We start from the raw sequence: 27,957 nt of genomic DNA on the forward strand, positions 1-27,957 counted from the left end.
AATAATTCTGGGAGAACAGAGGAAGCAAATACAATTAAATCTTGAAACTTATCAGATTCTGGTAGGCCAATTATCCTAAAATGTATTACGGTGAGCACGGTCCTCCATCTCTTCTAGCCTTGTCTGTAATTCCTCAATTTTGTTTTGATGTGATACTATAAGATGTTCTTGGCTATTGGCCCTATCCTCCATATCCGAAATCCTAGCCTCTGCTTCTTCGAATCTAGTGTGGAACTGTTACTTCTTTTTCACGCCTTTATCACATGGAACGATTTATTACGCACACCAAACAGAATCCACCAATAATGCCCCTAAACACAAGGAAAAAAAAATATCAGACAAAATGACACTAGTATAAATATTAAACATGAAGTCACTCCCAACACATCTATAAATATAGATCCACCTAACCTACTTAACCAAATAGCTGGAATTATCAACTAGAACAACAAGGTGAGTGGCAGGCTCTGCATTAACCAGACTAGCGCTCAAAATTAGGATTAAAAAGAAAACTTTTAATGAAAAAATATTAAAAATACATATAAGGCTGTACACAGATACAGGGGGGGAACAAAACAAACAAGCCTGACGCGTTTCGCGCCCCTAGTGGTGCTTATTCATAGGCTAGAGCACCAGGTGAGAAGTACCTATTTAAAGGGAAAAGACATTAACCCTTTATGTGCAAAATATAATTAAAAACAAATAAATGTTAAACATTCACAGATTTACAATGGGATCACTTAAACAGAGTAAATATACAGGATAAGATTAACCAACACAAGTGGAAGAGACTTGAGACTGCCTAACAATAACAGTTAGTAAATCGTATACCAACTACAAAAATATTTTTATATTTATATACAAATCCTAAGTAGGTAGAACAGGGGTGGTAGATAAAGTTTTGTAATAAGCAAGAACATAGAAATATCCTATAAGTAATTTAAGGGGATATAAGAGATTGTAAGTACAAAAACCTATTCTCTATAGTGAGATAGAAAGATAATAAGAAAATAAAAAAAGTACTTATATATAACCAAGTGCTTAGTCAGTTGTCTATGAGAAAGTTAATATCACATGCTTTATTCATACCATGGGGATGGCAGGTATTTAATTTAATGATCCAAAATATTTATTTCTTGTCTAATATTTGTTGTCTATTGCCCCCCCTAATAGGTACTCTAGCAATATCAATAATTTGAACCGAAATATCTGCCAGATGTGTGAAGTGCAAACCATTAAAATGACTGGCTACTGCTGAGTCCTTAGAATAATTTTTGACATCTCTTACATGTTCTCCATACCTGGTTCTGACTTCACGTGAGGTTTTACCTACATATTGACATTTGCAAACATTGCAGGTCAGAAGATAGATGGCAAATTTGGTTTTGCAATTGGCATAAAAGTCTATGGCATATTGTTTGTTATCTACACTAGAAGAGAAATGTTTACCCCTAATGAGGTTAGGACAAGTCATACAATCCCTGCTCCCACATTTGAAAAGGCCCTTTTTTGATAGCCAATCAGTTGAAGGAGCACTCTTAATATCAGAGACCAAACTGGGAGCAAGAACCTTCCCTAATGTCCTAGGTTTTTTAGAGACATACCTAAAGTTTTTTACATATGGTTTCAGAACATCACCCCCTAATAAAACATGTGAATGTTTTTTTAGAATCTTCACTACCGCATCATAGTGCACAGAAAATTCAGTAGTAAAGACTATAGTATCATTATTAGTTTGTTTAGGTTTGTTCTCAGTATTAGTTAATTTGTTATAAGATTTTACTGCAAGCCTGCATTGCTCAAGTCTGTTGGAATTATAGCCTCTCCTAATTAGCCTTTCTTTTAACTGTAAGGACTGCTTCTCATAGATGGAATCACTTTTCGTATTCCTGCGTAGCCTGATAAACTGCCCTCTTGGTATGGCTTTTTTGACATGTTCTGGATGTTGAGATGCCGCATGCAGTATAGTGTTACCTGCCACTGATTTTCTATAGGTTTGACTGACAATTTGATTGTCAAGAATTCTTAACGTTAAATCCAAATAATTGATCTCCTTGTTGTTTTGTTCACCTGTAAACTGCAAACCCATTGAATTGTCACTAAGGTAAAACAAAAAATCATCCAAGATGACATCCTTCCTGTCATTATTGACAATTAACAACAAGTCATCAATGTAACAAACAAAAAGTACTACTTCATCGACCCAGGGGTTATTGGTTGTAAACATATATGTCAACTCCCACCATGAGACATAAATATTTGCAAATGCCGGGGCAAATTTCGCCCCCATGGCGGTCCCTCTGGTCTGTAAGTAGTACTCCTTGTTAAACATAAAATAATTATGCGAAAGCAAAAATTGTAAGATTTCGCATATATAATCAATTTCATGTTCACCTAGATCTGTGTCTCTCTTCAAAAAGTAATTGACTGCTCTTATACCTGAATGTTGAGGTATACTGGTATATAGTGAAACTATATCGGCAGTAATCCAACTGTAATTGGGCTGCCATTGAATGGTATTCAGTGTAGTTAGCAAATGTGATGTATCCCTAAAATAGCTAAGTTGTCTTTGTGCTATGGGCTGTAGTATTGCATCTATCCATTCACCCAGGGGTTCTAATAAGGAGCTTATTCCTGCAACAATAGGCCTTCCCGGCGGACAGTCCTTATTTTTATGAATTTTAGGGACATGATGGAATAGGGGAGTGATGGGATGTTCTGGAATTAATGTATCAAAATCTTCTTCTTTAAAGATACCCAAGATTATGCCATCAGCTACCAACTTGCTCATCTCTTTTTTGAAAACATGTACAGGATTGTATGGTAACAGCCTATATACACTATTATCTGAAAGTTGTCTTATCGCTTCTTCAAAATAATAAGACTTATCCATAACAACGATGCTGCCACCCTTATCCGAATTTCTAATGACTATATCGTCATTGCTTTTAAGGGTGTTAAATAGCCATACGCTCTTGAAATTTCATATTATGGGTGGCAGCATCGCTACCTGCAGATATCAGCCTCCAACTTTAGTATATCTTCTTGTACCAATCTATGGTAGGCATTAACCATGGGGCCCCTATAATTTATAGGGTAAAAGTTAGACCTGTGTTTCTTTGGTCTCCCTAATTTCTCTTTGTGGCCCTCATAGTCAGTGCCTCTCATATTGTACAATTCATTAAGAGTTGCCACAGAACAGGCATCAATGAACGGTAAATGAGGGCAGACTTCATCTGCTTTAGGTATAGCTATCTCCATTTGTTCCCTTTCACTGCCAGTATCAGTTAAGGCGAAAAACCTTTTCAAGGATAATTTATGAATGAATTTGTTTACATCCAAAAGAGTGTTAAAACATGAAAGCCTATTCGTCGGGGCAAAACCTAAACCTTTTGATAACACTGAAATTTCACTGTCCTTTAGCTCATATTTAGAAATATTAATGACATTAAGTCCTTCTTCCAAAGTGGTCTGTGATGATGTAGAGGTTATTGCTTCTGGCCTTTCTTCATTTTGTTCTTTCTTTTTTCTTCCCTTACGCCATCTCCTTCTGTATTTTTTCCTTTTTCTGCGTTTTTCTTTATCTTCAAACGTGTCACTGGTTGTCCTTCCAATTCCTCCTCCGACTGCACCTGTAAAAAAGCACATGAGGATAGAGGGGTAGGAGAAGGAGGAGAAGAAGCGGGGGAGGAAGATGAAGCTGTAGAAGAGCAGAAAGAGGAGACTGAGGAAGCTGCTGAAGTATTAGCTTCTGAATCCGTGGACTCTCCCGCTGAGGCACTGAATGCCACCTTCCTGGGATTCTTATTTTTGTTTTTAAGGATGGATTTAGGAGCTTGCTTCATTTGTGCTTTATCTTTTTCTCTGTGCATTTGTTTATTTTTCCAAGACTTATTTCTTTGTTCACGTTGCTGTTGGCGCACTTCTGCCCAATTATATACTTTGTCCTGGTCATAATCTTCCTTATCACGCACAAATTTAGTTCCTTTTCTTGAGGCTTGCTCCTGATCACATTTTTTCAAATTCTCATCCATTTTTTTCTTATGCTCTAAATATTTAGAGCTAGCTTCTAATGGTTTTAAATCTTCTTTAATGCTCTCCACTTTTATTTTGAGCTTCATTCTCTTTTTCTCTTTTACTCCTCCATGTCTGGGGGGTCTTCAAACTCAAAAGAAGGGTATTTTTTAATTCTGAGTCCCCTTGGAATTCGGTCAACTTCCAAATATTTATTGAATGCCACAATGTCCCACATCAGGCGCAAGTCAGAGATCAGCACATTTTGTAAAACTTTAAAGTTGGTTTTCAGGCTTGAATCCTCTATATCACTTTCGGCCTTGGAAAAGATTTTATTAAAAAAATCCTCCCTGTTATACATGTCAAACATGTCAATAGTCTCCACCTCGTCGGTATTGGTGTCAGTATCCTGTATGCAATGACTAGAAACAGATCCCAAACCCTCCCTGTCTGTGTCAGCCATATTTTAAAAATTATGTATTTATAAGTAGCACTCTGGTGAATATGCCTGTTAGAGTTTCAGTGGAAAAGCCGGTATACAAATTTAGTGTCCAGACCAGAAAACTTTATTTAGGCAATATGAGCAGTAAAATAATATAATATCGTTTTGCCCTGATCCCAGTAAAAGTAATAACCTGTCACATCAAATACACTTCACAAGAGATTCAAAAAACAAATTGACTCACTTCGTGTGTGGCTGTGAACTGTCATCCTGGTTAAGAATCCTTTGGTCAGGTCCGGTGGCTTGCCAAGCGCTGTAGTCAGAGCCTGAGTGCTGCTAGCATACACGGAAGGTAAGCACGGTATAGCGGCGTCCTGAACCGGCAAATAAGACTGAAGTCCTCCAAAGAAAACTACTGGCAGAGAGCCGTAGCCTACGATAGACTCCAAATCGCTTGTAGACAACTAGAACAACAAGGTGAGTGGCAGGCTCTGTTCTTACAATCTCTTATATCCCCTTAAATTACTTATAGGATATTTCTATGTTCTTGCTTATTACAAAACTTTATCTACCACCCCTGTTCTACATACTTAGGATTTGTATATAAATATAAAAATATTTTTGTAGTTGGTATCCGATTTACTAACTGTTATTGTTAGGCAGTCTCAAGTCTCTTCCACTTGTGTTGGTTAATCTTATCCTGTATATTTACTCTGTTTCAGTGATCCCATTGTAAATCTGTGAATGTTTTTAACATTTATTTGTTTTTAATTATGTTTTGCACATAAAGGGTTAATGTCTTTTCCCTTTAAATAGGTACTTCTCACCTGGTGCTCTAGCCTATGAATAAGCGCCACTAGGGGGCGCGAAACGCGTCAGGCTTGTTTGTTTTGTTCCCCCCCTGTATCTGTGTACAGCCTTATATGTATTTTTAATATTTTTTCATTAAAAGTTTTCTTTTTAATCCTAATTTTGAGCGCTAGTCTGGTTAATGCAGAGCCTGCCACTCACCTTGTTGTTCTAGTTGTCTACAAGCGATTTGGAGTCTATCGCAGGCTACGGCTCTCTGCCAGTAGTTTTCTTTGGAGGACTTCAGTCTTATTTGCCGGTTCCGGTTCCGGACGCCGCTATACCGCGCTTACCTTCCGTGTATGCTAGCTGGAATTATCAATCCACAGTTTGATTCATTTAAAAAAACAGATCTAGACCAATTTTGGTATATTTTCACTGCCAAATGCGATCAAATAAAAATAAATCGTTAACTTTTTCAAAAACTTTAGGTTTCTCACTGAAATTATTTACCAACAGCTTGTGCAATCATAGCACAAATGGTTGTAAAAGCTTCTTTGGGATCCCCTTTGTTCAGAAATAGCAGACATATATGGCTTTGCCATTGCTTTTTGGTAATTAGAAGGCTGCTAATTACAGCTGCGCACCACACTTTTATAATTCCCAGCAGTGAAGGTGTTAATTAGGTAGCTTGTAAGGTTAATTTTATCTTTAGTGTAGAGGTTAGCCTTCCCACCCCCTGATCCCTCTCAAACAGCTCTCTTCCCCCCACTGGTCACCCCTATCTTAAGTAGCGCTGCGGAATCTGTTGGTGCTCTACAAATACCTGATAATAAGTACCGGCAGACAGTCTGCCAGTATGAAAATTTTAAGGCATTTTTTTTCTTTAAATAAAATATTTTTATTTTTATATTTTCTGCAGTGTAGTGTCACCCCTTACCCCCCAACTTCCCTGATGCCCCCCCAAACAGCTCTATAAATCTCCCCCTCTAACTATTAGCCGCCATCTTACGTACTGGCAGCTGTCTGCTAGTACCCAGTTATCTATACAATATTATTTTTTTAATAATATAAAAAAAAAAATTTCTGTAGTGTAGCTGCCTTCCCTCATTACTCTACCCCTCCCAGATTGATTGCCCACCCTCTAATCCCTCCCTCCTTCCCCCGCCCTGCCACTCTAAGCATTTTTTTCTGTAGCGTAGCGCCCCCCCCATCCCTTTCTGCCTGTCACATCAGTACCTCTGTAAGTCTATTTCTGCAATGCCCCACTCATGGGGCATGAAGAAATAGCACAATCTCACTACTTTTAACGAGATCGCAGCAGAGAGAATACCAGGACAGCAGCATTGTACAGGGTACGAGGCTGTTACTTAAGGACTTAATGACCAGCGTCTTACAGGGTGCGGCGGTGGTCAATAAGGGATTAATATAAAAAGATAACCTAAATATCTCTGTTAGAGATATGTGTGTGTGTGTGTGTGTGTATATATATATATATATATATATATATATATACATACAAAGAAGGGCACTCTCAGGATATTTTGCAGAAACAGTAAATAGATTTATTTTGACATTACCAAGATGTCATTTGTAGAAAATTTAAAGTCGACGTTTCGGCCCCCATATGGGCCTTCTTCAAGACGAAATTTATCATTAGTCGGCTATCCAGCTGTACTCCCAGACAAGAAAATGTGCTACAAATGACATCTTGGTAATGTCAAAATAAATATATTTACTGTCTCTGCAAAATATCCTGAGAGTGCCCTTCTTTGCATACATTTATACAAGTCTCTTTGAGGATTGCACCCAGGTTGTTAATACACCGCCAAGGTTGGAGTGCTGGCCACTGGCTAATTGATAATAAATATATATATATATATATATATATATATATATATATATATATATATATATATATATATATATATATATATATATATATATATATATATATATATATATATATACACACACAGTTATATGCAAAAGTTTAGGCACCCCTGACAATTTCCATGATTTTCATTTATAAATAAATGGGTGTTTGGATCAGCAATTTCATTTTGATCTATCAAATAACTGAAGGACACAGTATTATTTCAGTAGTGAAATGAGGTTTATTGGATTAACCGAAAATGTGCAATATGCATCCAAACGAAATTAGACATGTGCATAAATTAAGGTCTGGGGACTGGGATGGCTATTCCAGAACATTGTACTTGTTCCTCTGCATAAATGCCAGAGTAGATTTTGAGCAGTGTTTTGGGTCGTTGTCTTGTTGAAATATCCAGTCCCGGCGTAACTTCAACTTTGTGACTGATTCCTCAACATTATTCTCAAGTATCTGCTGATATTGAGTGGCATCCATGCGACCCTCAACTTTAACAAGATTCCCAGTACTGGCACTGGCTACACAGCCCCACAGCATGATGGAACATCCACCAAATTTTACTGTGGGTAGCAAGTTTTTGTCTTGGAATGCTGTGTTCTTTTGCCGCCATGCATAACGCCCCTTGTTATGACCAAATAACTCAATCTTCGTTTCATCAGTCCACAGCACCTTCTTCCAAAATGAAGCTGGCTTGTCCAAATGTGCGTTTGTATACCTCAAGGGACTCTGTTTGTGGTGTGTGTGCAGAAAAGGCTTCTTCCGCATCACTCTCCCATACAGATTCTCCTTGTGCAAAGTGCGCTGAATTGTTGAACGATGCAGAGTGACGCTATCTGCAGCAAGTTGATGTTATAGGTCTTTGGAAGTGGTCTGTAGGCTGTTTTTGACCGTTCTCACCATCCTTTGCATTTGCCTCTCCAATATTTTACTTGGGCTGCCACTTCTGGCCTTAAAGTGAAGGTCCATTTTGATGAATTAGTGCTCGGTTTTTAACAAATCTATTAAAAACAAGGGCACTTTAATTCATCAAAATTGACATTTCGCTGTTTTCTTCAAAAACTTACCTTTTAATCCTGAATGCCGCTCCAGCGATTCCCCCGGCCGTTGGAAGCCTCTGCAGATGTCAGAAATGACGAATCAGGCTTCCTCCAATCACAGCTTCCCCCGGGGGAATCTTGGCCTGATGCAATGCTTTGATTGGAGGAAGCCGGATTTGTCATTTTGGACCCGCGAAGACGGCTTGCGACGGGCAGAGGAATTGCTGGAGCGGCTGCCAGGATTAAAAGGTAAGTTTTTGAAGAAAACAGTATAATGTCAATTTTGATGAATTAAAGTGCCCTTGTTTTTAATATGTTTATTAAAAACCAGGCACTAATTCATTAAAATGGACCTTCACTTTAACAAGAACTTTGCCTGTGGTCTTCCATTTCCTCACTATGTTCCTCACAGTGGACACTGACAGCTTAAATCTCTTCAATAGCTTTTTGTAGCCTTCCCCTAAACCATAATGTTGAACAATCTTTGTTTTCAGGTCATTTGAGAGTTGTTTTGAGGCCCCCATGTTGCCACTCTACAGAGGAGTCAAATAGAACAACAACTTGCAATTGGCCACCTTAAATACCTTTTCTCATGATTGGATGCACCTGTCTATGAAGTTCAAGGCTTAATGGGCTCACCAAAGCAATTGTGTGTTCCAATTAATCAGTGCTAGGTAGTTACAGGTATTCAAATCAACAAAATGACAAGGGTGCCCAAATGTATGCACCTGTCTAATTTCGTTTGGATGCATATTGCACATTTTCTGTTAATCCAATAAACCCCATTTCACTACTGAAATATTACTGTGTCCTTCAGTTATTTGATAGATCAAAATGAAATTGCTAAACCAAGCAACCAATTATTTATAAATGAAAATCATGGAAATTGTCAGGGGTGCCAAATTTTTGCATACAACTGTATATCTATCTGTAAATACATACACTCACCGGTCACTTTATTAGGTACACCTTGCTAGTACCGAGTTGGACCCCTTTTGCCTTCAGAACTGTCATGGCATAGATTCAACAAGATTTTAGAAACATTCCTCAGATTTTGGTCCATATTGACATGATAGCATCACGCAATTGCTGTAGATTTGTCAACTGCACATCCATGATGGGAATCCCCCGTTCCACCACATCCCAAAGGTGCTCTATTGGATTAAGATCTGGTGACTGTGGAGGCAATTGGAGTACAGTGAACTCATTGTCATGTTCAAGAAACCAGTTTGAGATGATTTGAGCTTTGTAACATGGTGCATTATCCTGCTGGAAGTAGCCATCAGAAGATGGGTACACTGTAATCATAAAGGGATGAACATGGTCAGCAACAATACTCAGGCAGGCTGTGGCGTTTAAACGATGCTCAGTTGATAATAAAGGGGCCCAAAGTGTGCCAAGAAAATATCCCCCACACCATTACACCACCACCACCACAAGCCTGAACCATTGATACAAGTCAGGATGGATCCATGCTTTCATGTTGTTTACGCCAAATTCTGACCCTACCATCTGAATGTCGCAGCTGAAATCGAGACTCATCAGACCAGGCAACGTTTTTCCAATCTTCTATTGTCCAATTTTGGTGAGCCTGTGCGAATTGTAGCCTCAGTTTCCTGTTCTTAGCTGACAGGAGTGGAACCCGGTGTGGTCTTCTGCTGCTGCAGCCCATCTGCTTCAAGGTTCGACGTGTTTTGCGTTCAGAGATGGTATTCTGCACACCTTGGTTGTAAGGGCTTTAACGACCAGGATCTTACAGGGTACGGCGCTGGTGGTTAAGGGGTTAATATATTTAAATCCATTTTCATTATCACCTGTGTCCCATGTATCCTGAACATTTTGCATATGCAACCATGCAGATATACAAGCACTTACCTTACTCCCAAAAATTCATAGTTTTGCATGAAAAAATTATAAAACTAGGTAATCCTGACTGAGACTGTCAGTGTTTTTGTTCAGCCATTTTCAAAGCATTAGTTGTCTCATATCATATAATCAATGCTACAGTTTGTTTTGGACAAGGAAAATGAAATTACCTATTTCTCTTGTAAGGTGTATCCAGTCCACGGATCATCCATTATTTGTGGGATATTCTCATTCCCAACAGGAAGTTGCAAGAGGACACCCACAGCAGAGCTGTCTATATAGCTCCTCCCCTCCCAGTCATTCTCTTGCAACTCTCAACAAGCATGGAGGTAGTAAGAGATAAGTGGTGAAATGTAGCTGTTATTTTGCTTCAATCAAGAGTTTATTATTTTTAAATAGTACCGGAGTTGTGCTATTTTGTTCCAGGCAGAAAAAAAGAAGAATCTGCCTGTGTTTTCTATGATCTTAGCAGGTTGTAACTAAGATCCATTGCTGTTCTCACACATGACTGAAGAGAGAGATAACTTCAGCGGGGGAATGGCGTGCAGGTTATCCTGCTATGAGGTATGTGCAGTTAATATTTTTCTAGAAGATGTGAAGGCTAGAAAATGCTGCTGATACCAAATTTATGTAAGGTAAGCCTGAATACAGTGATTTAATAACGACTGGTATCATGCTTACTTTCTGAGGTAGTACTCTTTTATATTTACAATATAAAACGTTTGCTGGCATGTTTAAACGTTTTTATATATACTTTGGTGATAAAACTTTATTGGGGCCTAGTTTTTTTTCCCACATGGCTGGCTTAAATTTGCCTAGAAACAGTTTCCTGAGGCTTTCCACTGTGTTACTATGAGTGGGAGGGGCCTAGTTTAGCGCTTTTTTGCGCATTAACTATTACAGACTGAGACATCCAGGAGTCCCCTGAATGCTATAGGACATCTCTAAAGGGCTCTTAGGCTTCCAAAATCGTTTGTTGGGGAAGGTAGGCCCACAGCAAGGCTGTGGCAGTTCGGTGTGACTGTTAAAAAACGTCTATCGTTTTTTTGATCCGTTTTTTTAACTAAGGGGTTAATCATCCATTTGCAAGTGGGTGCAATGCTCTGTTAGCTTATTATACACACTGTAAAAATTTCGTTTGATTTACTGCCTTTTTTCACTGTTTTTCAAATTCTGACAAAATTTGTTTCTCTTAAAGGCACAGTACAGTTTTTTATATTTGCTTGTTAACTTGATTTAAAGTGTTTTCCAAGCTTGCTAGTCTCATTGCTAGTCTGTATAAACATGTCTGACATAGAGGAAACTCCTTGTTCATTATGTTTAAAAGCCATGGTGGAACCCCCTCTTAGAATGTGTACCAGATGTACTGATTTCACTTTAAGCAATAAAGATCATATTCTGTCTTTAAAAAATTTATCACCAGAGGAATCTGACGAGGGGGAAGTTATGCCGACTAACTCTCCCCACGTGTTAGATCCTTTGACTCCCGCTCAAGGGACTCACGCTCAAATGGTGCCAAGTACATCCAGGGCGCCCATAGCGTTTACTTTACAAGACATGGCGGCAGTCATGGATAATACACTGTCAGCGGTATTAGCCAGACTACCTGTATTTAGAGGAAAGCGAGATAGCTCTGGAGTTTGACGAAATACAGAGCATACTGACGCTTTAAGAACTATGTCTGATACTGCCTCACAATATGCAGAAGCTGAAGAAGGAGAGCTTCTTTCTGTGGGTGATATTTCTGACTCGGGGAAGATGATGCAACCTGATTCTGATGTTTCTACATTTAAATTTAAGCTTGAACACCTCCGCATGTTACTCAGGGAGGTTTTAGCTGCTCTGAATGACTGTGATACAATTGCAGTGCCAGATAAATTGTGTAGACTGGATAAATACTATGCAGTGCCGGTGTGCACTGATGTTTTTCCAATACCTAAAAGGTTTACAGAAATTATTACTAAGGAATGGGATAGACCAGGTGTGCCGTTCTCTCCCCCTCCTATCTTTAGAAAAATGTTTCCAATAGACGCCACCACACGGGACTTATGGCAGACAGTCCCTAAGGTGGAGGGAGCAGTTTCTACTCTAGCAAAGTGTACTACTATCCCTGTCGAGTACAGTTGTGCTTTCTTAGATCCAATGGATAAAAAGTTAGAGGGTTACCTTAAGAAAATGTTTATTCAACAAGGTTTTATCCTACAGCCCCTTGCATGCATTGCGCCTGTCACTGCTGCTGCGGCGTTCTGGTTTGAGTCTCTGGAAGAGGCTTTACAGGTAGCGACTCCATTGGATGAAATACTTGACAAGCTTAGAGCACTTAAGCTAGCCAATTCTTTTGTTTCTGATGCCATTGTTCATTTGACTAAACTAACGGCTAAGAATTCTGGTTTTGCTACCCAGGTGCGCAGAGCGCTATGGCTTAAATCATGGTCAGCTGACGTTACTTCAAAATCGAAGCTGCTTAACATTCCCATCTAGGGGCAGACCCTATTCGGGCCTGGTTTGAAGGAGATTATTGCTGATATCACTGGAGGAAAAGGTCATGCCCTTCCTCAGGATAGGTACAAACCAAGGGCCAAACAGTCTAATTTTCGTGCCTTTCGAAACTTCAAGGCAAGTGCGGCATCAACTTCCTCTAATGCAAACCAAGAGGGAACTTTTGCTCAGTCCAAGACGGTCTGGAGACCTAACCATACCTGGAACAAGGGTAAGCAGGCCAAAAAGCCTGCTGCTGCCTCTAAGACAGCATAAAGGAACGGCCCCCTATCCGGTAACGGATCTAGTAGGGGGCAGACTTTCGCTCTTCGCCCAGGCGTGGGCAAGAGATGTCCAGGATCCCTGGGCGTTGGAAATTATATCCCAGGGATATCTTCTGGACTTCAAGGCTTCCCCCCCAAAAGGGAGATTTCACCTTTCACAATTATCTGCAAACCAGATAAAGAGAGAGGCATTCTTACACTGTGTACAAGACCTCCTAGTAATGGGAGTGATCCATCCAGTTCCAAAGGAGGAACAGGGACAGGGATTTTACTCAAATCTGTTTGTGGTTCCCAAAAAAGAGGGAACCTTCAGACCAATTTTGGATCTAAAGATCTTAAACAAATTCCTCAGAGTTCCATCATTCAAGATGGAGACTATTCGTACCATCCTACCTATGATCCAGGAGGGTCAATACAGGACTACAGTGGCCTAGATTTGGAGTTCGGCGGTAGCCGTCAAAACCAGCGTTAGAGGCTCCTAACGCTGGTTTTGGCCGCCCGCTGGTATTTGGAGTCAGTGATTAAAGGGTCTAACGCTCACTTTTCAGCCGCGACTTTTCCATACCGCAGATCCCCCTACGCCATTTGCGTATCCTATCTTTTCAATGGGATCTTCCTAACGCCGGTATTTAGAGTCGTTTCTGAAGTGAGCGTTAGAGCTCTAACGACAAAACTCCAGCCGCCTGAAAATAGCAGGAGTTAAGAGCTTTCTGGCTAACGCCGGTTCATAAAGCTCTTAACTACTGTACCCTAAAGTACACTAACACCCATAAACTACCTATGTACCCCTAAACCGAGCTCCCCCCACATCGCCGCCACTCGATTAAAATTTTTAACCCCTAATCTGCCGACCGCCACCTACGTTATACTTATGTACCCCTAATCTGCTGCCCCTAACCCCGCCGACCCCTATATTACATTTATTAACCCCTAACCTGCCCCCCACAACGTCGCCGCCAGCTACTTAAAATAATTAACCCCTAATCTTCCGACCGCAAAGCGCCGCCACCTACGTTATCCCTATGTACCCCTAATCTGCTACCCCTAACACCGCCGACCCCTATATTATATTTATTAACCCCTAATCTGCCCCCCTCAACGTCGCCGACACCTGCCTACACTTATTAACCCCTAATCTGCCGAGCGGACCTGAGCGCTACTATAATAAAGTTATTAACCCCTAACCCGCCTCACTAACCCTATAATAAATAGTATTAACCCCCTAATCTGCCCTCCCTAACATCGCCGACACCTAACTTCAATTATTAACCCCTAATCTGACGACCGGAGCTCACCGCTATTCTAATAAATGTATTAACCCCTAAAGCTAAGTCTAACCCTAACACTAACACCCCCCTAACTTAAATATAATTTACATCTAACGAAATAAATTAACTCTTATTAAATAACTTATTCCTATTTAAAGCTAAATACTTACCTGTAAAATAAATCCTAATATAGCTACAATATAAATTATAATTATATTATAGCTATTTTAGGATTAATATTTATTTTACAGGCAACTTTGTAATTATTTTAACCAGGTACAATAGCTATTAAATAGTTAAGAACTATTTAATAGTTACCTAGTTAAAATAATAACAAATTTACCTGTAAAATAAATCCTAACCTAAGATATAATTAAACCTAACACTACCCTATCAATAAAATAATTAAATAAACTACCTACAATTACCTACAATTAACCTAACACTACACTATCAATAAATTAATTAAACACAATTCCTACAAATAAATACAATTAAATAAACTAGCTAAAGTACAAAAAATAAAAAAGAACTAAGTTACAAAAAATAAAAAAATATTTACAAACATAAGAAAAATATTACAACAATTTTAAACTAATTACACCTACTCTAAGCCCCCTAATAAAATAACAAAGACCCCCAAAATAAAAAATTCCCTACCCTATTCTAAATTAAAAAAGTTACAAGCTCTTTTACCTTACCAGCCCTGAACAGGGCCCTTTGCGGGGCATGCCCCAAGAATTTCAGCTCTTTTGCCTGTAAAAGAATAAATACAATACCCCCCCCCCCAACATTACAACCCACCACCCACATACCCCTAATCTAACCCAAACCCCCCTTAAATAAACCTAACACTAAGCCCCTGAAGATCTTCCTACCTTGTCTTCACCATCCAGGTTCACCGATCCGTCCTGAAGAGCTCCTCCGATGTCCTGATCCAAGCCCAAGAGGGGGACTGAAGAGGTCCATGATCCGGTCAAAGTCTTCATCCAAGCGGGGCAGAAGAGGATCTTCCATCCGATTGAAGTCATCATCCAGGCGGCATCTTCTATGGTCTTCCATCCGGAGCGAAGCGGCAGGATCCTGAAGACCTCCAGCGCGGAACATCCATCCGGACCGACGACTGAACGACGAATGACTGTTCCTTTAAGGGACGTCATCCAAGATGGCGTCCCTCGAATTCCGATTGGCTGATAGGATTCTATCAGCCAATCGGAATTAAGGTAGGAATTTTCTGATTGGCTGATGGAATCAGCCAATCAGAATCAAGTTCAATCCGATTGGCTGATCCAATCAGCCAATCAGATTGAGCTCGCATTCTATTGGCTGATCGGAACAGCCAATAGAATGCAAGCTCAATCTGATTGGCTGATTGGATCAGCCAATCGGATTGAACTTGATTCTGATTGGCTGATTCCATCAGCCAATCAGAAAATTCCTACCTTAATTCCGATTGGCTGATAGAATCCTATCAGCCAATCGGAATTCGAGGGACGCCATCTTGGATGACGTCCCTTAAAGGAACCGTCATTAGTCGGGAGACAACGGAAGAAGAGGATGGATCCGCGTCGCCTGCTTCAAGATGGACCCGCTCCGCACCGGATGGAAGAAGATCGAAGATGCCGCTTGGAGAAGATGTTTGCCGGTCCGGATGTCCTCTTCTTGCCGGATAGGAGGAAGACTTTGGAGCCTCTTCTGGACCTCTTCAGCACCGGATGATGGATCGCCAACCCCCGCTTGGGTTGGATGAAGATGTTGGAGCCAGGACGGATCGGTGATACCTGGATGGTGAAGACAAGGTAGGAAGATCTTCAGGGGCTTAGTGTTAGGTTTATTTAAGGGGGGTTTGGGTTAGATTAGGGGTATGTGGGTGGTGGGTTGTAATGTTGGGGGGGGGTATTGTATTTATTCTTTTACAGGCAAAAGAGCTGAAATTCTTGGGGCATGCCCCGCAAAGGGCCCTGTTCAGGGCTGGTAAGGTAAAAGAGCTTGTAACTTTTTTTAATTTAGAATAGGGTAGGGAATTTTTTATTTTGGGGGGCTTTGTTATTTTATTAGGGGGCTTAGAGTAGGTGTAATTAGTTTAAAATTGTTGTAATATTTTTCTTATGTTTGTAAATATTTTTTTATTTTTTGTAACTTAGTTCTTTTTTATTTTTTGTACTTTAGCTAGTTTATTTAATTGTATTTATTTGTAGGAATTGTGTTTAATTAATTTATTGATAGTGTAGTGTTAGGTTAATTGTAGGTAATTGTAGGTAGTTTATTTAATTATTTTATTGATAGGGTAGTGTTAGGTTTAATTATATCTTAGGTTAGGATTTATTTTATAGGTAAATTTGTAATTATTTTAACTAGGTAACTATTAAATAGTTCTTAACTATTTAATAGCTATTGTACCTGGTTAAAATAATTACCAAGTTGCCTGTAAAATAAATATTAATCCTAAAATAGCTATAATGTAATTATAATTTATATTGTAGCTATATTAGGATGTATTTTACAGGTAAGTATTTAGCTTTAAATAGGAATAATTTATTTAATAAGAGTTAATTTATTTCGTTAGATGTAAATTATATTTAAGTTAGGGGGGTGTTAGTGTTAGGGTTAGACTTAGCTTTAGGGGTTAATACATTTATTAGAATAGCGGTGAGCTCCGCTCGTCAGATTAGGGGTTAATAATTGAAGTTAGGTGTCGGCGATGTTAGGGAGGGCAGATTAGGGGTTAATACTATTTATGATAGGGTTAGTGAGGCGGATTAGGGGTTAATAACTTTATTATAGTAGCGCTCAGGTCCGCTCGGCAGATTAGGGGTTAATAAGTGTAGGCAGGTGTCGGCGACGTTGAGGGGGGCAGATTAGGGGTTAATAAATATAATATAGGGGTCGGCGATGTTAGGGCAGCAGATTAGGGGTACATAGGGATAACGTAGGTTGCGGCGGTTTACGGAGCGGCAGATTAGGGGTTAAAAAAAATATGCAGGGGTCAGCGATAGCGGGGGCGGCAGATTAGGGGTTAATAAGTGTAAGGATAGGGGTGTTTAGACTCGGGGTACATGTTAGAGTGTTAGGTGCAGACGTAGGAAGTGTTTCCCCATAGGAAACAATGGGGCTGCGTTAGGAGCTGAACGCTGCTTTTTTGCAGGTGTTAGGTTTTTTTTCAGCTCAAACAGCCCCATTGTTTCCTATGGGAGAATCGTGCACGAGCACGTTTTTGAGGCCGGCCGCGTCCGTAAGCAACTCTGGTATCGAGAGTTGCATTTGCGGTAAAAATGCTCTACGCTCCTTTTTTGGAGCCCTAACGCAGCATTTGTTTGAACTCTCGATACCAGAGTTAACTTTATGGTGCGGCCAGAAAAAAGCCCGCGGAGCGTTAACAGCCCTTTTACCGCCAAACTCCAAATCTAGGCCAGTGGATTTAAAGGATGCTTATCTGCACATTCCGATACACAAAGATCATCATCGGTTTCTCAGGTTTGCCTTCCTAGACAGGCATTACCAGTTTGTAGCTCTTCCCTTTGGGTTAGCTACAGCCCCAAGAATTTTTACGAAGGTTCTGGGGTCGCTTCTGGCGGTCCTAAGGCCACGGGGCATAGCAGTGGCCCCTTATTTAGACGACATCCTGATTCAGGCGTCAAACTTCCAAATTGCCAAGTCTCATACGGACATAGTGCTGGCATTTCTGAGGTCGCATGGGTGGAAGGTGAACGAGAAAAAGAGTTCTCTATCCCCCCTCACAAGAGTTTCCTTCCTAGGGACTCTGATAGATTCTGTAGAAATGAAAATTTACCTGACGGAGTCCAGGTTATCAAAACTTCTAAATTCCTGCCGTGTTCTTTATTCCATTCCTCGCCCTTCGGTGGCTCAGTGCATGGAAGTAATCGGCTTAATGGTAGCGGCAATGGACATAGTGCCGTTTGCACGCCTACATCTCAGACCGCTGCAACTATGCATGCTCATTCAGTGGAATGGGGATTACACAGATTTGTCCCCTTTACTGAATCTGGATCAAGAGACCAGGGATTCTCTTCTCTGGTGGCTATTTCGGGTCCATCTGTCCAAAGGTATGACCTTTCGCAGGCCAGATTGGACAATTGTAACGACAGATGCCAGCCTTCTAGGTTGGGGTGCAGTCTGGAACTCCTTGAAGGCTCAGGGATCGTGGACTCAGGAGGAGTCTCTCCTTCCAATAAACATTCTGGAATTAAGAGCGATATTCAATGCTCTTCAGTCTTGGCCTCAGCTAGCGACAATGAGGTTCATCAGATTTCAGTCGGACAACATCACGACTGTGGCTTACATCAACCATCAAGGGGGAACAAGGAGTTCCCTAGCGATGTTAGAAGTCTCAAAGATAATTCGCTGGGCAGAGATTCACTCTTGCCACCTATCAGCTATCCATATCCCAGGTGTAGAGAACTGGGAGGCGGATTTTCTAAGTCGACAGACTTTTCATCCGGGGGAGTGGGAACTCCATCCGGAGGTGTTTGCACAATTAGTTCATCGTTGGGGCAAACCAGAACTGGATCTCATGGCGTCTCGCCAGAACGCCAAGCTTCCTTGTTACGGATCCAGGTCCAGGGACCCCAAGGCAACGCTGATAGATGCTCTAGCAGCGCCTTGGTCCTTCAACCTGGCTTATGTGTTTCCACCGTTTCCTCTGCTCCCTCGTCTGATTGCCAAAATCAAGCAGGAGAGAGCATCGGTGATCATGATAGCGCCTGTGTGGCCATGCAGGACTTGGTATGCAGATCTGGTGGACATGTCATCCTTTCCACCATGGACTCTGCCGCTGAGACAGGACCTTCTACTTCAAGGTCCTTTCAACCATCCAAATTTAATTTCTCTGAGGCTGACTGCATGGAGATTGAACGTTTGATTTTATCAAAGCGTGGTTTCTCCGAGTCAGTCATTGATACCTTAATTCAGGCACGAAAGCCTGTCACCAGGAAAATCTATCATAAAATAAGGCGTAAATATTTTATTGGTGTGAATCCAAGGGCTACTCATGGAGTAAGGTCAGGATTCCCAGGATATTATCTTTTCTCCAAGAAGGATTGGAGAAAGGATTGTCAGCTAGTTCCTTAAAGGGACAGATTTCTGCGCTATCTATTCTTTTGCACAAGCGTCTGGCGGATGTCCCAGACGTTCAGGCATTTTGTCAGGCTTTAGTTAGAATCAAGCCTGTGTTTAAACCTTTTGCTCCACCTTGGAGCTTAAATTTGGTTCTTAAAGTTCTTCAGGGGGTTCCGTTTGAACCTCTTCATTCCATAGATATCAAACTTTTATCTTGGAAAGTTCTTTTTTTGGTAGCTATTTCCTCGGCTCGTAGAGTTTCCGAGTTATCTGCCTTACAATGTGATACTCCTTATCTGATCTTCCATGCGGATAAGGTAGTTCTGCGTACCAAACCTGGGTTTTTCCCTAAGGTGGTATCTAATTTGGCTAAGGAGTGTAATACACTTAGCTTATGAGACTGCTGGCCAGCAGCCTCCTGAAAGGATTACAGCTCATTCTACTAGAGCTGTGGCTTCCACATGGGCCTTTAAGAATGAGGCTTCTGTTGAACAGATTTGCAAGGCGGCGACTTGGTCTTCGCTTCATACTTTTTCAAAATTCTACGAATTTGATATTTTTGCTTCTTCGGAGGCTATTTTTGGGAGAAAGGTTTTACAGGCAGTGGTACCTTCCGTTTAAGTACCTGCCTTGTCCCTCCCTTCATCCGTGTACTTTAGCTTTGGTATTGGTATCCCACAAGTAATGGATGATCCGTGGACTGGATACACCTTACAAGAGAAAACATAATTTATGCTTACCTGATAAATTTATTTCTCTTGTGGTGTATCCAGTCCACGGCCCGCCCTGTCATTTTAAGGCAGGTATTTTTTAATTTTAAACTACAGTCACCACTGCACCCTGTGGTTTCTCCTTTCTCTGCTTGTTTTCGGTCGAATGACTGGATATGGTAGTAAGGGGAGGAGCTATATAGACAGCTCTGCTGTGGGTGTCCTCTTGCAACTTCCTGTTGGGAATGAGAATATCCCACAAGTAATGGATGATGGACTGGATACACCACAAGAGAAATAAATCAGGTAAGCATAAATTATGTTTTTTTTCTTTAATCAGGAACATCAGTTTAAAAAAAATATTTTAATAAACTCATTATACAAAAAAAAAAGATAACCTAAATATCTGTGCAAGAGGCCAGCATGCTCTTCTGAATTTAAAGGGACATGAAACCCAAAAAATTTATTTCATGATTTAGATAGAGAATACCATTTGAAACAACTTTCTAATTTACTTCTATTATCTAATCTGTTTCATTCTCTTGATATTATTTGTTGAAGGAGAAGCAATGCACTAATGGTTTCAAAGTGAACACATGGGTGAGACAATCACAATCAATATATGTATGCAGCCACCAATCAACAGCTAGAACCTAGGTTCTCTGCTGCCCCTGAGCTTGCCTAGATAAACCTTTCAGCAAAGGATAACAAGAGAAGAAAGCAAATTAAATAATAGAAGTAAATTGGAAAGTTGTTTAAAATTGTATTCTCTATCCGAATCATGAAAGAAAAAAAAAAAGAGCTAATATTATATGTATGCCTGTGTGAGGGCTTCTAATATACAAGGTGTGCTGTCTGACTATAAGAACTAGATATTAGAAAATGCCATAAGCCATTGGCTGGCCCTTTCTTATTGTTAGTGTTCTGTTGTAAGTAAATCATGAACAATACTTTTGCTTTATTTCAGTTTATTTCGTATAGTAGAGTATGATCATCCCAGTGAGATGCTTTACCTGTGGAAAGGTAGTTGGAAACAAATGGGAAGCTTACCTTGGTCTTCTACAGGCTGAGTATACAGAAGGGTAAGACTTCATTAACAGAAACTATGTTGTACACCAATATACAAAAATGCATTATGTATACATATGTCTGAAAATGTTCAAAATGTATTTACTAGTACAGAAAATTGCAACAGGGGAGTAGAAATTTACGCCTAGATTTAGAGTTGGGCGGTAGCCGTGAAAACCAGCGTTAGAGGCTCCTAACGCTGGTTTTTACCGCCCGCTGGTATTTGGAGTCAGTCAGGAAAGGGTCTAACGCTCACTTTCCAGCCGCGACTTTTCCATACCGCAGATCCCCTTACGTCAATTGCGTATCCTATCTTTTCAATGGGATCTTTCTAACGCCGGTATTTAGAGTCGTGGCTGAAGTGAGCGTTAGAAATCTAACGACCAAACTCCAGCCGCAGAAAAAAGTCAGTAGTTAAGAGCTTTCTGGGCTAACGCCGGTTTATAAAGCTCTTAACTACTGTGCTCTAAAGTACACTAACACCCATAAACTACCTATGTACCCCTAAACCGAGGTCCCCCCACATCGCCGCCACTCTATTAATTTTTTTTAACCCCTAATCTGCCGACCGCACGCCGCTGCCACCTACGTTATCCCTATGAACCCCTAATCTGCTGCCACTAACACCGCCGACCCCTATATTATATTTATTAACCCCTAATCTGCCGCCCCCAACGTCGCCTCCACCTGCCTACACTTATTAACCCCTAATCTGCCGACCGCACGCCGCTGCCACCTACGTTATCCCTATGAACCCCTAATCTGCTGCCCCTAACACCGCCGACCCTATATTATATTTATTAACCCCTAATCTGCCGCCCCCAACGTCGCCGCCACCTGCCTACACTTATTAACCCCTAATCTGCCGACCGCACGCCGCTGCCACCTACGTTATCCCTATGAACCCCTAATCTGCTGCCCCTAACACCGCCGACCCCTATATTATATTTATTAACCCCTAATATGCCGCCCCCAACGTCGCCGCTACCTACCTACACTTATAACCCCTAATCTGCCGACCGGACCGCGCCGCTATTATAATAAAGTTATTAACCCCTAATCCGCCTCACTCCCGCCTCAATAACCCTATAATAAATAGTATTAACCCCTAATCTGCCCTCCCTAACATCGCCGACACCTAACTTCAAGTATTAACCCCTAATCTGCCGATCGGAGCTCACCGCTACTCTAATAAATTTTTTTAACCCCTAAAGCTAATTCTAACCCTAACCCTAACACCCCCCTAAATTAAATATAATTTTATTCTAACGAAATAAATTAACTCTTATTAAATAACTTATTCCTATTTAAAGCTAAATACTTACCTGTAAAATAAACCCTAATATAGCTACAATATAAATTATAATTATATTGTAGCTATTTCTCCAACATTGGTGTGTCCGGTCCACGGCGTCATCCATTACTTGTGGGATATTCTCCTCCCCTACTGGGAAAGGCAAGGAGAGCACACAGCAAGAGCTGTCCATATAGCTCCCCCTCTGGCTCCGCCCCCAGTCATTCTCCTTGCCGCTCTGAACAAGTAGCATCTCCACGGGGATGGTGAGGAGTTTGTGGTGTTAGTTGTAGTTTTTTATTTCTTCTATCAAGAGTTTGTTATTTTAAAATAGTGCTGGCTTGTACTATTTACTCTACAACAGAAAAGTGATGAAGATTTCTGTTTAAGAGGGCTATGATTTTAGCACAAGTAACTAAAATCCATTACTGTTACCACGCAGGACTGTTGAAACCAGAGAACTTCAGTTGGGGGTAACAGTTTGCAGACTCATCTGCTTCAGGTATGACTAGTCTCCTTCTAACAACACAGGCTAATGCTAGATGACAGTCATTTTTCCCCTCAGGGAAAAAGGTAAGGCATTTTTCTTTCACCTCAGGAAAAAAAGATAACAGGCTTCCCCTTTTTGATTTTTATGCTGGTAGACACTGTTAGGGGCCAAATCGATTGGTTTTTATTACAATACCATGACATTTGAAATGTTTTATAAACTTATAAACACTTGGGGACGTTTTTTATTGATCTGGCTTGTTTTAGACAGCCTAGTCAGGAAGGCCCCTTCACTCTAGTAGACTGAGGGAGGAGGCCTCATTTTGGAGCTTCAGCTGCACAGTTGATTTTAAGGCAGTGCATGCAGTTTCATGTGAGAGGGTCCTGTGGCTCAGAAAGTGACCCCAGAAGGCTTTTTTTCTGTGGATGGTTGACCCCTAAGGAAGGTAAAAAGCTACAGCAATGCTGTAGCAGGGATTGTGGTGTATAAAAACGGTTAAATCCAACAATTAGCTCCGGTTTGCTTGTTTTAAGAGTCTCCATATTTGCTGTGCAATACTTTCTAAGCATTAAGTCACTGGGGTCCAAATTTCATAAAAATCGGATATTGCCTTCATAGTTTTTTGAACATTCAGAAATAAAGTGTCATTTATTTTTTAAAGAGACAGTAACGCTTTTGTTTAAAATCGTTTTTATTGCATTGTTTGCCTGCCTAAATCTGTTTAACATGTCTGTGCCATCAGATAACCTATGTTCTGTGTGTGTAGAGACAAATGTGGTTCCCCCTTTGAGTGTGTGTGATAATTGTGCCATAGCATCCAAACAAAATAAGGACAGCTCTGTTACATTTCATAATGTTGCCCAAGATGATTATCTAATGAAGGTAGTGGGGATAGTTCTACGTCCTCTCCTTCTGTGTCTACACCAGTTTTGCCCGCGCAGGCGACACCTAGCGCGCCAGTGCTTATTTCTATGCAACAATTAACAGCAGTAGTGGATAATTCTATAGCAAATCTTTTATCCAAACTGCCAGCATTTCAGAGAAAGCGTGATTGTTCAGTTTTAAATATAGATAAAAAGGATTAACAATCAGACGCTGACGATGCCTTATCTATTTTACCCTCACATCAATCGGTATTGGCTGTGAGGGAAGGGCTGTCTGAGGGTGAAATTTCAGACTCAGGAAAAATTTCTCCACAGGCAGAACCTGATATAGTAGCATTTAAGTTTAAGCTAGAACATCTCCGCGCTTTGCTTAAGGAGGTATTAGCTACTCTGGATGACTGTGATTCTATGGTAGTACCAGAGAAGTTGTGCAAATTGGACAAATTTTTAGAGGTCCCAGTGCACGACGACGCTTTTCCAATACCCAGGAGGGTAGCGAACATAGTGGATAAGGAGTGGGAGAAGCCAGGTGTACCCTTTGCCCCACCTCCTATATTTAAGAAAATGTTTCCCATAGTAGACCCTAGAAGGGACGCATGGCAGACGGTCCCGAAGGTTGAGGGAGCTGTTTCAACACTAGCGAAGCGCACAACTATTCCTATAGAGGACAGCTGCGCTTTCAAAGATCCTATGGATAAAAAATTGGAAGGATTGCTTAAAAAGATTTTTGTTCAGCAAGGGTTCATCCTTCAACCAGCTACGTGTGTTATTACTGTCACTTCAGCGGTGTCCTTTTGGTTCGAGGAACTAGAAAGGTCGCTCCAGAAAGAGACTTCCTATGAAGAAGTCATGGACAGAATTCACGCATTAAAGTTAGCTAATTCCTTTATATTGGATGCCGCTTTTCAAATTGGCGGCTAAAAACTCAGGTTTTGCTATAGTAGCGCGGAGGGCGCTTTGGCTAAAATCCTGGTCGGCAGATGTGTCGTCCAAGACTAAGTTACTGAATATTCCTTTCAAGGGTAAGACCCTTTTTGGGCCGGAATTGAAGGAAATTATTTCAGACATCACTGGGGGTAAGGGCCATGCCCTCCCACAGGTTAGGCCTTTTAAGGCTAAGAACAAGTCTAATTTTCGTTCCTTTCGCAATTTCTGGAACGGACCGGCTAATAACTCCACTGCCGCTAGACAAGAAGGTAACGCGGCCCAGCCCAAACCTGCTTGGAAGCCCATGCAAGGCTGGAACAAGGGTAAACAGACCAAGAAACCTGCTGCTGCTACCAAGACAGCATGAAGAGGTAGCCCCCGATCCGGACCGGATCTGGTAGGGGGCAGACTATCTCTCTTCGCTCAGACTTGGGCAAGAGATGTTCAGGATCCCTGGGCACTAGAGATAGTCTCCAAGGGATACCTGCTAGAGTTCAAGGGACTTCCTCCAAAGGGAAGGTTCCACCTGTCTCGCTTATCTTCAGACCAGATAAAGAAACAGGCATTCTTACATTGTATAAGAGACCTATCAAAGATGGGAGTAATAAACCCAGTCCCCTCCGGGGAACAGGGTCTAGGTTTTTACTCAAACCTGTTTGTGGTTCCCAAAAAAGAGGGAACTTTCAGGCCAATTCTGGATTTAAAGATATTAAACAAGTTCCTCAGAGTTCCATCCTTCAAGATGGAAACTATTCGGACAATCTTGCCGACAATCCAGCAGGGTCAATATTTGACTACAGTGGATCTAAAGGATGCGTATCTGCATATCCCAATCCACAAAACTCTTCATCAGTTCCTGAGGTTCGCCTTTCTGGACAAACATTTTCAGTTTGTGGCTCTTCCATTCGGTTTAGCCACTGCTCCCAGAATTTTCACAAAGGTGCTAGGGTCCCTTCTAGCGGTCCTAAGGCCGAGGGGCATCGCTGTAGCACCTTATCTAGACGACATCCTAATCCAAGCGTCGTCTCTTTCCAAAGCATGGGCCCACACAGACATTGTGTTGGCTTTTCTCAGATCTCACGGGTGGAAGGTGAACATAGTAAAGAGTTCACTGTCACAGTCCACAAGGGTTCCTTTTCTGGGAACAATAATAGATTCTGTGGAAATGAAGATCTTCCTGACAGAAGTCAGAAAGCTAAAGCTTCTAAACGCTTGTCGAGGTCTTCATTCTATTCCTCAACCCTCCATAGCTCAGTGCATGGAAGTAATAGGCTAATGGTCGCAGCAATGGACGTGGTTCCTTTTGCTCGAATTCATCTAAGACCATTACAGCTGTGCATGCTCAATCAGTGGAATGGGGACTATACAGACTTGTCCCCCCAAATTCAAGTAGACCAGGTAACCAGGGACTCACTTCTCTGGTGGTTGACCCAGGATCACCTGTCTCAGGGAATGAGTTTCCGCAGACCGGAGTGGGTCATCGTTACGACCGACGCCAGCCTCTTGGGGTGGGGCGCGGTCTGGGACTCCCTGAAAGCTCAGGGCCCATGGTCTCGGGAAGAGTCGCTTCTCCCGATAAACATTTTGGAACTAAGAGCAATATTCAATGCGCTCCTGGCTTGGCCTCAGCTAGCGGAAGCCAGGTTCATAAGATTTCAGTCGGACAACATAACGACTGTTGCGTACATCAATCATCAGGGGGGAACAAAGAGTTCCCTAGCGATGAAGGAAGTAACCAAGATCATCCAATGCGCAGAGAATCACTCCTGCCATCTATCTGCTATTCACATCCCAGGAGTAGACAACTGGGAGGCGGACTATTTGAGTCGTCAGACTTTCCATCCGGGGGAGTGGGAACTCCACCCGGAGGTCTTTACTCAGTTAACCCAATTATGGGGCATTCCAGACATGGATCTAATGGCGTCCCGTCAGAACTTCAAGATTCCTTGCTACGGGTCCAGATCCAGGGATCCCAAGGCGACTCTAGTGGATGCATTAGTGGCGCCTTGGTCGTTCAACCTAGCGTATGTGTTTCCACCGTTTCCTCTCCTTCCCAGGCTCATAGCCAGGATCAAACAGGAGAAGGCCTCGGTGATTCTGAAAAGCTCCTGCGTGGCCACGCAGGACTTGGTATGCAGACCTGGTGAATATGTCATCGGCTCCACCATGGAAGCTACCTTTGAGACAGGATCTTCTAGTACAAGGTCCATTCGAACATCCAAATCTAGTTTCTCTGCAGCTGACAGCTTGGAAATTGAACGCTTGATTTTATCCAAGCGTGGGTTTTCAAATTCTGTGATAGATACTCTGGTCCAAGCCAGAAAACCTGTGACTAGAAAGATTTACCATAAAATATGGAAAAAATATATCTGTTGGTGTGAATCCAAGGGATTCTCCTGGAGTAAGATTAAAATTCCAAAGATTCTCTCCTTTCTCCAAGAAGGTTTGGATAAAGGGTTGTCAGCTAGTTCTCTAAAAGGACAGATCTCTGCTTTATCTGTCTTGTTACACAAACGACTGGCAGCTGTGCCAGATGTACAAGTTTTTGTTCAGGCTTTGGTTAGAATCAAGCCTGTTTACAGACCCATGACTCCTCCTTGGAGTCTAAATTTAGTTCTTTCAGTTCTTCAAGGGGTTCCGTTTGAACTTTTACATTCCATAGATATTAAGTTACTATCTTGGAAAGTTCTGTTTTTGGTTGCTATTTCTTCTGCTAGAAGAGTTTCTGAATTATCTGCTTTGCAGTGTAATCCACCCTATCTGGTTTTCCATTCAGATAAGGTTGTTTTGTGTACTAAGCCTGGTTTTCTTCCAAAAGTTGTTTCCAACAAGAATATTAACCAGGAGATAGTTGTTCCTTCTCTGTGTCCGAATCCAGTTTCAAAGAAGGAACGTTTATTACACAATTTAGATGTTGTTCGTGCTTTAACCCTTTAAGGACACAGCTTTCAGTTTGCTCAATTGTTTTATGACGGAAAAATTCTGTCATGTGTCCTTTAGAGGTTAAAGTTCTATTTGAAAGCAACAAAAGATTTTAGACAAACCTCATCTTTGTTTGTCGTTTACTCTGGTAAGAGGAGAGGTCAAAAAGCTACTGCTACCTCTCTCTCTTTCTGGCTGAAAAGCATTATCCGATTGGCTTATGAGACTGCCGGACAGCAGCCTCCTGACCGAATCACAGCTCATTCTACTAGGGCTGTGGCTTCCACATGGACCTACAAGAACGAGGCTTCTGTTGATTAGATATGTAAGGCAGCGACTTGGTCTTCTCTGCACACTTTTGCCAAATTCTACAAATTTGATACTTATGCTTCTTCGGAGGCTATTTTTGGGAGAAAGGTTTTGCAAGCCGTGGTGCCTTCCATTTAGGTAACCTGATTTGCTCCCTCCCTTCATCCGTGTCCTAAAGCTTTGGTATTGGTTCCCACAAGTAATGGAT

At 41.3% G+C, this 27,957-nt stretch overlaps 1 protein-coding gene across 1 annotated transcript in view; it reads left to right on the forward strand.

The window, feature by feature from the left end:
• LOC128638711 (DNA-directed RNA polymerases I, II, and III subunit RPABC5) overlaps positions 1 to 27,957 on the forward strand; it is a 155,478-nt gene that overhangs the window by 23,872 nt on the left and 103,649 nt on the right. The window contains exon 2 of the mRNA XM_053690837.1: positions 20,823 to 20,937. Within this exon, the coding sequence (XP_053546812.1) occupies positions 20,843 to 20,937 (95 nt within the window). The 5' untranslated portion in view covers positions 20,823 to 20,842. The remainder of the gene's footprint in view (positions 1 to 20,822; positions 20,938 to 27,957) is intronic.

This window comes from Bombina bombina, chromosome 8 (assembly GCF_027579735.1).
Source record: "Bombina bombina isolate aBomBom1 chromosome 8, aBomBom1.pri, whole genome shotgun sequence".
Lineage (NCBI taxonomy): Eukaryota > Metazoa > Chordata > Amphibia > Anura > Bombinatoridae > Bombina > Bombina bombina.